The sequence below is a fragment of the Haliotis cracherodii genome, unplaced genomic scaffold, assembly GCF_022045235.1.
Source record: "Haliotis cracherodii isolate W230 unplaced genomic scaffold, xgHalCrac1.p SCAF_24, whole genome shotgun sequence".
Classification (NCBI taxonomy): Eukaryota; Metazoa; Mollusca; class Gastropoda; order Lepetellida; family Haliotidae; genus Haliotis; species Haliotis cracherodii.
Window position 1 is genome coordinate 3,259,022 of NW_027266280.1, and position 12,506 is coordinate 3,271,527.

The 12,506-nt window shown below is 39.8% G+C and overlaps 1 protein-coding gene across 1 annotated transcript; it reads right to left on the minus strand.

Moving 5' to 3' along the window:
- Window positions 1-6,052: 6,052 nt before the first annotated feature.
- LOC139472391 (uncharacterized) lies at window positions 6,053-8,184 on the minus strand. The gene is made up of 3 exons (XM_071254865.1): window positions 8,139-8,184; window positions 6,691-7,107; window positions 6,053-6,306 (listed from the first exon to the last, which is right to left on the minus strand). The coding sequence occupies exons 1-3, from the start codon at window positions 8,182-8,184 to the stop codon at window positions 6,053-6,055; spliced, it is 717 nt and encodes a 238-aa protein (XP_071110966.1).
- Between the last annotated feature and the right edge of the window lie 4,322 nt (window positions 8,185-12,506).

A 12,506-nucleotide genomic window follows, 5' to 3' on the forward strand; every position in this document is an offset into this window, starting at 1 on the left:
ACTCTTGATGCCGAGCGCCAGGAAGGGTAACACGTACCATCTGTTAGTGAGTGAGTGAGTATGGTTTTACGCCGCTATTAGCAATATTCCAGCAATATCGCGGCGGGGGACACCAGATGAGGTCGTTACCCTCAGTATACGGGTTCCGAGCCGACCAGACCTTGTTTTATACTCTTGATGCCGAGCGCCAGGAAGGGTAACACGTACCATCTGTTAGTGAGTGAGTATGGTTTTACGCCGCTTTTAGCAATATTCCAGCAATATCGCGGCGGGGGACACCAGATGAGGTCGTTACCCTCAGTATACGGGTTCCGAGCCGACCAGACCTTGTTTTATACTCTTGATGCCGAGCGCCAGGAAGGGTAACACGTACCATCTGTTAGTGAGTGAGTATGGTTTTACGCCGCTTTTAGCAATATTCCAGCAATATCGCGGCGGGGACACCAGAAATGGGCTTCACACATTGTACCCATGTCGGGAATCGAACCGGGGTCTTCGGCGTGACGAGCGAACGCTTTAACCTCTAGGCTACCCGACCGCCCGATTAATAAATTGTGATGACACCAGGCGTTCGCGAAAAGGTGGGCGTTTCTTGCTCCATTAGTGACACCCGTCACAAACACATGCAAAGGCAACTCAAATGTTCATCTGAACCAACACTGGAACATATGGCTAAGGTCAAAATAGGGAATTACATCGGAAGTCATTTTGGACACTGATGCGTCAAATTTGGAATTGTCCTCCACATGTCTACGATAGAGCTCTTTGCCAAGGCCTTTAATACCGTAACAGTGATCAAACACGTCTAGAGCAAGAGGCGTATGAGATTCTTTGAAATATTCACAGAAAAGCATGCTCGATTGTACTTGGAGTGAAAATGATTAAATATTTCTCGACAACCAGACAGCTCCTCGAACATACATAAACAGAGCAGTCAAAGATAAAAATGAAATCATATTATGTACGAATATGGAAATCATATGAACACAAAAAGAGATTGTTCATGAATACTAAAACTCTCAATAGATATGTATACCCTACGAACACACATGAGTCCCATTCGAAGTCTACAGCACACTAAATACTGTCAAAAAGTTTGGGAACCGCTTGTGCACAGGCAAGTTGTTTAGTTCAATAATTTTGTATTAAAATCCTTTTCAATTTGCATTCACCATTTTCCCTATGCCCCTTTATGCATGTTGATGTTGCTACATCTTATTGCTGATGTTCCCAAGTATAATTAAAAACTAATGTTTTTCCTTCCTAATCTAACGTTATAACATTTCAGGTCATCACGATCATATAATACACAAAAGATGATACCAAGACATATTTTATTCGGTTTTATGGTCTATGCGGTCTTACAAATGATTTTATAAGTCTTTAAATCCTATGTCTTGTGCATATTTTCCCAAACAGGGCCGTTAGCTGATATAAGGAATGTAACATCCAGTTGATTTTCCAGTTGACGTACCTACTTTTTTTTTTTATCAAATAAGAGGACTGTATACGACATATGTTAGTCTGTTAACCAAAATTGTAAACTGATATTTTGAAAAAGCCATTTATACGCCAGTTGTGACACGGATGATGGTATGGTGGCTGTAGCAGACAGATTGAGTTTTACCTGATACTGTTTGTACACGCAGCCTTGACATCAGTGTAAACGCTTTTAAGCACAGAGTACAATTTAGTATCCCCAAACAGTCCAGTTGTAAACGATTCATCGTCTTTTCAGATTCATTATCCTGTCTACAGGTCATCAAATTTAGCTCTTCACATCATCAATTCATTTTAGATATTTTAGAACTATATAATCATGATACTGCCACGGGTGCTGATAATAGACGAAGTTGTTATCCATAAAATTGTTTCTATCTTGTCATCCGTCAACTTCTAAGCAATGCCTATCAAACATTTTATCCGTCGTCTACATGGAGACGTGGTAATCAACACCATCAACGTTTCACAGTATTAACGAAGTTGTTATCCATAAAATTCTGTCTAACTTCATTATCAGTTACTCAAACATTTACCCGAGTCATGCTTAGAAACATTATCACATATTTTCGATCATATCTGGACAACGGGAAATTTCCCTTCATCATGGCGAAATGCCGTTGTTATTCCAATACCAAAACCTGGCCGTGATCATTCTGATCCTTCGAATTATAGGCCGATATCGCTTACTAGCTGTGTATGCGAGACCATTGAAAGAATTCGAAATAACAGACTTATATGGTATTTAGAAACTAATAATCTTTTAACAAATATTCAATGTGGTTTTAGAAAAAAATGAAGTACAGTTGACCATTTGGTTAGCCTGGAAACATTTGTGAAAAATGCTTCAATTAATAAACAACATGCCGTATCAATATTTTTCGATTTAGAAAAAGCGTATGATACCATCTGGAAACATGGAATTTTACAAGATCTTTATGAAATGGGATTGAGAGGACATTTGCCAAATTTTGTATCTCCTTTTTCAACAGATAGAAATTTCCAGGTTCGTGAGGGAACCACCTTGTCTCATTTTTACGATCAAGATCAAGGTGTCCCACAAGGTAGCATATTATCGGTAACGTTGTTTAGCATAAAAACTAATTGGTTTAGCTAAGGTTTTAAATGACTCTGTTGACGGGTCTTTATTTGTTGACGATTTTAATTTATCATGTCGAGGTAAAAATATGCACATGATTGAGAGACAATTGCAAATTTGTCTGAATAAAATCAATGTTTGGGCAGAGCAGAACGGATTTAAGTTTTCAAAGTCTAAAACAAATTGCATTCATTTCTGTCGAAAATATAAACCACATAAGGACCCAGATTTACATCTAGCTAGAACTCCAATTAAAGTTGTAAAAGAAGCTGATGTTTTAGGAATAGTTTTCGATCATCACCTAACTTTTTTACCACATATAAAATATTTGAAAGCTAAATGTCTGAAGGCACTAGACTTATTAAAGGTTGTTTCTGATTCAAAATGGGGAGGAGATCAACCGACCCTCCTTCATTTATATAGATCACTTGTCCGTTCTAAGCTCGATTATGGCTCACATCACCAGGGTCTAAGATCTGTCTTGGATCTTTCAGGACTTCTCCCATTGACAGTCTGTACGTTGAGGCCGATGAGCCCCCACTTAAACTAGGCCGAACTAAATTATCTTTGCAGTACATCACAAAATTATATGCTGATCCATCTAACCCTGCGTACAACTTAGTGTTTAATCCTCTTTATGAGGATCTGTATAGTAGGAAGTCCTCTTTTATTCCGCCTCTTGAAATAAGAATAAAACCTTTAATTTCTGCTGCTGGTATTAGAGTGGAAAACATATCTCCTTTCCGCCTGCTTTCTTCACCTCCTTGGCAACTGGTAAAGCCACGGGTGGATCTTACATTATCTAAACTAAAAAAATCGGACACTAATCAACTAAAATATCAATAGGAAAACAATCAGTTAAGGTGTGAATATAACACTTACAAATCTAATTTTACTGATGGATCCAAGGATGGTGATGCTGTTGCCAGCGCCAGCGTCATTGGATCAAGAACTATATCAACTACATGTAGATTACCAGATGATCAAATTTTAATGCAGAATCAAAGGCCATTTTAACTGCTTTAGAATATATTAATAAACAATCTAAACATAATGAATTCATAACTGTTTCAGACTCTCTCTCTCCTCTCTTCAGGCTATTAAAAAAACTTCGTGTCAGCATCCAATTTTACTCGACATCATAGAATTACATAATAATCTTGCTACTGGCCAATGCGACATCGACTTTTGTTCTTTACCAAGCCATGTTGGAATTGTTGGTAATACAATTGCTGATGTTGATCCAAAAGCAGCACTCGACAAATCTGTGACACCACTTCTTATACCATACAGTGATTATAAACCTGTCATTAGATGTTACATCAGAGATCAAATGCAGAAGAAGTGGGACACCCTAGTGGGTATAAATAAATTACATGCAATAAAAGCAAATATCGGTTATACCTACTTGGGTTGTCAGTTCAAATTTGAAGAGGTTGTATTAAGACGATTCTTGACTGTATTGATTTTTCCATCACAAGGGATCAATATTTCAAAGTTTCAACTATGAAGGACCTTTTTACTCAGGTAAGTTCTAATTTTATTCTTAGTTTTCTAAAAGAAATCGAATTGTTTCATAAATTTGGATTATTATGCTTTTTAAATTAATAAATAAACTTTTACAATTGGTAAAATAAATCAGTAACTGAGATTGTTAGTGGCTATATCCTTGAAGGGGGTTGAAGTAGTGTAAAATTATTGTTCCCCTGAGAGTGTATGTAAGACCACGTCTTTCAAAGTATATTTATTTCTACCACGTTTTCAGTCGTAGCATATGAGTTATTTTAATGATGGCTTAATTTGTCAATAATCGTAAATCCGACTGGGGTCCATGCAGGTAGCAAAAGTACTGTAAGTCCCCATGGACCCTAGCATGGTGATCTCTCTTCAGTGGCTGGTGATCTATAGCTCGTTTTTATCTGGTATTGTTACGTATGTTGTTATATTTTTATGGCTAACTGCTAGTTTCAGATATAATCCGTGATAAATCTAGTTATTTTACTGTCCATCGTTGACAGGTTTTTATTTGGTCTGAATATGTGTATTATCAATGTACTTCTCGTCACGATATGGCTGAAATACTGCCGATGTGACGTTAAATTTTAACTCACTCACTCACTCACTCCTCCACCGACACAGGCAAACGGGTTGCCCAATTAAATCGCCTCATACGACAAGCATTGGGGTGCTGAGGACACATTTTACCCCGGGTCCACATGGAGGAAGAGCGATTAGCGTTACCCAGCACTCACCACGGGGAGGTTGCTCAGTACCTCAGCTGGACAAACCCTGGCTGATAGAAAGGACAATGTTCCATACCATTTAATCAAGATGTGAGACACACACACACACACACACACACACACACACACACACACACACACACACACACACACACACACACACACACACACACACACACACACACACACACACACACACACACACACACACACACACACACACACTCACACACACACACACATACTTTGGACTTGTTGTACCCACGATTCCCAAGAGGATAACACAGGAATAAATAAACATAGAAATTGTTCAATCAGTTTATTCACTCCAAAGAGACATTAATAAATCATTTGATAATAAACGTAAATACCTTAAATATACACACTTGAAGGGTCAATAAAAAAGAATTATCTTAGTATTTACACCATGTAAATTGTTTGATAGGCATTACTTAGTTGGCGGATGACAAGGTAGACACAATAGAACAATAGATTACCTTTCACCAAATTTCTCGAGATTGCCTCGATACATACTTTGAATGCATACTTGTTTTATAGACTAATGCCCTGGGGATGTCCCAATAATACACAATATACTCACTCTCAAGTCTATCCTCGTAACTCTTGTAAGTTGGTTTTTAGAGTAAAAGGATAGGATGGGTCTTGATATCTCGAGTGACATTTGTTTAATAGATGCGACAAAACCTTTTCCATATTTCTGAGAAATATCTGCTAAAAGCAGGTTCGATTATACGATTCCGATTATATTATAACCAACTGTTTGACAATTAGCATGGAATAGTGATGATAAAAGTTTGTGAAAAGGTGACCGTATCATGCTCAACGGTCAAAAACACATGCACATGCAAGTCATTTGTTCACCTAACACAAGAAACACGGGAACATGTGGTATAAGTCAAAATAGGGAACTGCACCTGACATATTTGTACATAGAGTGAGGTGAATGTTAATCATAAAGGAGATGGAGCTTCTTGCTTGGCGTTTCAATGAAAATTTAAAGTTGAACGTTTGTAAAACATAAATGTTGTGAAAGGCTGTACAATATTTAATGGAGGGTGATAAAAATTAAATGTAATAAACACCTCTAAAGTCACCGAGAAAGTGTAGTGAGTGAGTGAGTGACTTCACGAAGAGCGGGCTGGGCTGCATCAGACTATTTGATCATTCATGCGTCTGGTCAGTAGAGTATTCATACAGCGACAATCCATGATTGCACGTTGGCCTTGGCCTTGAAATCGCCCTCTCCCGGCAAAGCTGCAAAGAGCTCACAGACGCTGTCTTGCTTGTTGTAGTTGATACTTTGACATCCTTTGATTTCGTGACACGCTTCAATGCAGTTGATGATGTTGGCAGCATTAAGCTCTTTGAAAACATTCAGGTCGTCGATCATACCTTCCAGAGTGCGCCGGAACTGGTGACGGACATTCTTCGAGGCCTCAGTTTCTGATAAAAAGACAACGAACAATTCTTATCTTATCTGTAAAACAGACTGGAACACATACGTCATCACATTTAGTGGTTGTCTTGTTAATCAGCGAGACTAACCAGTGACTGAAAGCCATTCAGTTGGAGCCTGATCTAGCGATTCATTTATATCAGCCTTTGCACGTTACTGGGGATGAATAATACCCTGGAAGTCAAATGAAGACCATGTACTTTAAATAATATGCCCCCGTGAGGATTTTGTTCAGTAACTCATAACCTATGCTGGCCGTAAGAGGCAACAAAACTGATGGGTGGTCAGACTGGGGAGTTCAAAATGTGTCATCATACTTCAAGGCGGTGGTTGCTCATCATATGAATAAATACAAAGTTGAGATGACATACCAATGATCCAGTCAGCCACGCCTGTGAGGACCAGGAAGTTGACTTTGTAAGTCTCGATGGATGTAGATAATACAAGTTCTTGCAATCCCACATCATGGTCGTGACCAATTGTCACCGCCAATCCCGCCCATGTAATCCAGAAGGACTTGAAGGTTGCACAGTTGAGATAGCCTGATGTGTCGCCGTATTGCGCTTCGCATTGGTGGCATGGCTTCACAAAGAGACCACTATTTCCGCTTATGCCAATACCGATAATTGCCTCTTCTCCCCCTTCTTTCTCACGAAGCACAACGTAGAGATCCTTACAGCCTCGGACTTGCAGAAGCAGCTGCTCCCTCTGGCTCAGATCAATATTTGTCGTCAGATGGCCACCCTTTGTTTCTATGAAGGCTTTCGCAATTGTTTCTTTCACAATACCTGGGGATAAAAAAACAACAAACCTTTATATTATGTTCTCCGTATTTCGTTGAATGTCTGGGAAAGAATGTATTTTGTTTGGTTATTGTAACGCCGCACACAGCAATATTCCATCTATATGATGGTGGTTTGTAAATAATCCAGTAGGGATACGATGACATGCATCAGCCAAGTCTGTGAACCTGACCACCCGTTCCCGTCCGTCGCCTCTTACGACATACATGGCTTACTAGACCAGTTCTAACCTGGATTTTCACGGGGGCGGGTCGCAGGGCACAGGATGCGCCGAGTTTTTCTGTCGCGCCCCTTAGGATTGCCTGAAACCTGTGGTCATGGACACAAAACCCGGTTCGCCTTGGCTATGTCTCTAGGTTTGTCAGCACAATGTGCAGGCTTATGAGATTCATACTGATTGCTTAAGACTTTCGTCTTGCATTAATATGACTGAAATAATGTTACATGTACATCTGGGTGGAAACTGCTCTATTAATAAACATGTAGTTGAAATATGTAATACACACTCTTGAGTCTTGGGAAACCTTACGAATTCAGTACAACTGTTTCAAAAAACATAGGTCTCAATTTTGAAACTTAACTGCCTTAGCTTGACATAGCATGAACAACAATTTCAGGAAAACATCGTTTACCACCTCAAGTTGAGGAGTTTATATGTGCCTCCCGTCGTTAACGTCCACCTTAAAAACATCACGATTTCCATCACATCTTGCTTGTGTATTTGAGAAAATTTAACCAACCGTTGGTAACCATTCTTTACCATCACTTTGTGCTTTCCAGTGATTGAAATCATGAGCATCGATCCACGGAATTGGGATACGATGACATGCATCAACCACGTCAGCGAGCCTAACCACCCGATCACGTTAGTCGCCTCTTACGAAAAGCGTAGTCACCTTTTACAGCCAGGATGGCTTGCTGAAGACCTATTCTACACCGGAATTTTTACGGGTCTGTAAGTATTAAGTACCGTAGGAAACATTCTTGCATTTTGACTGGACCACAAACGTACTTACTTGATGTTACAATCAGACGCCACAGGAAGAAGCTCAACCTGTTCATCTTGGAGTCTCACACTACAATGACTGAAACTGGAGTAACCTGTGTGGTTACGATGTTTTAATGTATGTGTGGTCGATAAGGGGTATGGTTTCAAACCGGTCACTACACTCAAAGCATTGTCTTCGGAAATGTTTGAACAAATGATGCATGACACTTACACAGGACGAACACCGGTCTCAGGATCAATATCAATTTTTTAATCTCTTTGAGGTCAATTGTGCAAACATGTTGTTGATATGAGTTTTCATTCACGTCAAACTCACCCACAACAGGATAAGTGATGGGGAAGAGTTATTATTATTATCTATGACCTGAGAAAAAGAAAATATTATATTAAATTTTCGTCTGAACAGGTAGGAATTATTTCAAGAAAAAGAAATAAGATTGTTAACTTGTTTTGGAGAGGAGAAAACTGACTCTAAATCGACCGTGTGCTTGTTTAACGCTGTGGTCAGGAATGTTCTAGAAACAAAGTAGACTGTGTTGGACGCAACAGTGGTCGACAGCATGAGAATCGACAAACGCCACCTGTGCGCACAAAACGCAAGGCTACAAATTATGGCCACCAGGTCTCTATTGGTATGCTCTCCATACAAGCATGGGGTATTGAGTGCCTCTCTGAGACCAGATGTTTTTGGTGGTTATGCCCAACCGCATTCTCTTTAAATTCGGTTTCTAAAACATTACTGATTGCAATTTTGAGATCTCTTAATTCACTCGCACATAACAGAGCATCATTTTCAAGAGTCACTTTTGGAAAATGATACAGTATACATATCCACACATATGTGGTCAATACTTGGCATAATTTGCTTACCATCATGACATAAAAAAATAACATTACGAAAAGGAGATTACACGTAGAAATACACATGTTACTTACTGCCCAGGATGACTGAGGGTCTAACTTAACTAATTCTAAACAGTCACGGCACTAGAGCTCACCTGGATATGTAGATAATATCAACATATTTATGTATAACACATTAAAGTATGACACGATCCGGGAATCGAACCACTGATCTTTCGTTCTCCAGGCTGACGCTCTGTCCGAGCTCCTGGGGACAGTCGTCTAAGGCGTCCCCTGGGCACGCCAGAAACCTATGATTGTGGGTTCGAATCCTGGTTCGCCTCGATTATATTTCTAGGTTCGTCAGCACCATACCCGTGCTCGTGAGTCAAAAACATGCATCATTTCGGGCTTTCCTCCCACATTAACCTGACACACCACAATATAACTGGAATACTGTTAAAAACAGCGTTATACCCAACTCACTCACTCAATTATGCTTCCTGCATGGGCCCAGAAGTAGTTAAGTCCCCACAGTCCCTAGTGGTGGCCAAACGTCTGGTGATCTTTAGCCCAATTTTATATTGTATTGTGGAATGATAATGTATTCTTTTAAATATTCTAAACTAGGCTCGCTGACTTGGTTGATGCATGTCATAAATCCCAATTGTGTGGATCGATGCTCATGATATTAATCACTGGATTGTCTGGTCCAGACTCGATTATTTACAGACCGCCGTCATATAGCTGGGATATTGCTGAGTGCGGCGTTAAACAACAAATCAACCAACCAACCTTCACTTGGATAAAGTCGGCTGGCCTGAAAAGTGAAACAGAAGGATTCAGTCACGTCCCACTCAAAGCCTTCAGTGTGTCATTTTGCATCAAAATGTATATATGAAATTGAGATTATGCAATGAGTGAGTGAGTTTGGTTTAACGCCGCTTTTAACACTATTCCAGTTACTTCACGGCGTGTCAGCTTAATGTGGGAGGAAAGCCTGAAGTGATGCAGGTCTCAGACGTTTACCACTTCGGTGAAACCCACGAGCACGGGTATGGTGCTGACAAACCTAGAAACATAATCGGGGCGAACCGGGATTCGAACCCACAAACATAAGTTTCTGGCGTGCCCAAGGGACGCAACTCCCTTAGGACGCGCCTTAGACGAATGGGCCACCCGTGCCCCCGATTATGCAATGAAGTTAATGAGATTGTTCAAAACATTGTCAGTGGATGTCATGATTTGGCAGAAACACAGTATCATAAACCACATGATGGAGTTGCTCGATCATTTTATTACTGTCTTCATCATACTTGTGGTTAAGACCGAGAGATCCATCCATGGTCCGACCCAGAATATGTAGAGGGCGTCATGGAAAATGATAATACAAACATCTTTGGAATAGGCCCGGATACAGCCTCAGGACTGTCCAGGCCAACAAACCTGATCTTGTCCTTTTTGATAAATTCAATGAAATCATTTACATGTATATACAAATTAGTAGTAAATTTAGTAGTATCAACGTTCGTGATCGAAAATCGGACAAAAACACGACAGGATTCAAAGACGTAATAAAAAATATGAAATACATATTCATATTGTTATGTTACATTGTTGGCGGAATATGTTTTCAAATCATGCAACCTCTAAAGTTTAACACAAAACAACTGTTACGGACAGTATGACCGATTCAAAATACTTTAAAAAGCATAGTCTGGAATGGAAGTCGCAACTTTGAAACTGGTACCCAAAGCTTAAGAAAGCTGCTTTCTAAGTGGCTAACGTCGACTTCCTGTTGGTCATTTCATTGGTAGGTCATAGTTCGCGAAAGGTTGTTCTGACGTGACGTGTAATGGGATGTCCTCGTCGATAGCGAGAACTTGTATCTGATTTTAATAAGATTGGGGTAATTTAAGCATGTGCATTATCCCATTTTCTTTTTTTAAAGCATTAATTGTTTATTGTTAAACAAGTTTGCAGCCGTTGTAATATGCAGCTACCAGCGGGCAGATGACCACGGAGTACGCTGATCACTGTGTCGGATTAACGAGACTGATTAATGAGTGCTTTCGGTAATTCGTTGCAAATTGAAGTCGGAGTCGGAGTGCGAGACTGTCGGATTAACAGGTCTAAATAGCACTGATGTAATCGGTTCCCATCATTAGTGTCGGATAAAGCCGAATGTCGGATTAACGAGTGTCGGATAAACGAGACTTGACTCTGTCCCTTTTGACACAAATGGGATTCAACAAGATTCAGGACAAACATGACAAATATCCGAACCTGGCTTTCGAAACGTCACGCTTGCATCCTAAGTACCAAGTTATCTGAGTCCCCATTGTCCTCGATGCCTTGGGTTTGTACCTTCCAATCTGTTGTGTGATAATGGGAGAGTACCCGGGTTTGCTACCAGGAATACAGCCCATCTGACAATCTGTGTAATGCAGAAACCTGTACATAGTAAGAATAATGCTCTCTCTCCCATGATTGTTTTAAGGACTTGAACGTCGCACTTGTGTTCTGATCTCAAGGATCTGCTGTAGGATGATGATATTGTTCCGATGTTGTGGCTATTTATTTTCATTTAAAGTCGATAATGTCATACAGAGGATCTTAGAGATTCCTGACGTTTTGTTCTTGTGAGTAAGCCTGTTAAGTACAAGCTTAGGTTTAAGCATGTCTGTACTTGCTACTTGCTAAGTGATTCACTCGTCAACAACATAGTTTACACAGACTGAATCGTACTGATTAAACCTATTCAGCTCAGATCAAAAGTGGCTGTTCTCTGAGAGATGGTGTCAAAACAGGTTCATACAAACACTAATACAATCATCTGTGATGATACTCCGTGCAGCATAATTTATTCACAGATCGTGTCCGACTCACACGAAGCAGAAATTCTCTGGCTGCAACGTTATTTCTTATTTATCGAAATCATTCACGTCCGACGTTCGCTAGCCATGCTACGAAACTACGAAAGCCTATTAGGGCCAAATTCATTGCCCTAATAGGCTTTCGTAAGAAACAGTCATGTAGGAGTAAATAGGCGTATCTACAAAACCAATGCTGACCTAGGAATTATAACAGTCGCCACCTATGGCATCTATCTTTTACAAAAACAGTCTTCTCTGATACTTAAACGGCCAGTGGCCTAAAACATGGTGGGTAGGATGGTAACCTCTTGTACTACAAAGTATGCTCGAGGCTACTTCATGGACACTCACATATTGATGTCACCAAGCCATGTTGGATCAAATAGAATACCATATCCACAAAACTCACTGAACCAATGAAACTAGACATTTTTGTTCCTATCACTGATGACACCCCGATTTTTTTAAGAGTGAGTTAACATTTAATGTCACATCGGCATTATTTCAGCCATTTCGTGACGAGAAAAAGTATTATGTTCAAAATAGTTATAATTAGACTGTATGAAAACCTGTCGTCGAAGGACAGTAAAATAACTAGATTTTTCCCGAAATTTATTTAAAACTAGTAGATAACCTTAAAACTTTAACACCATACT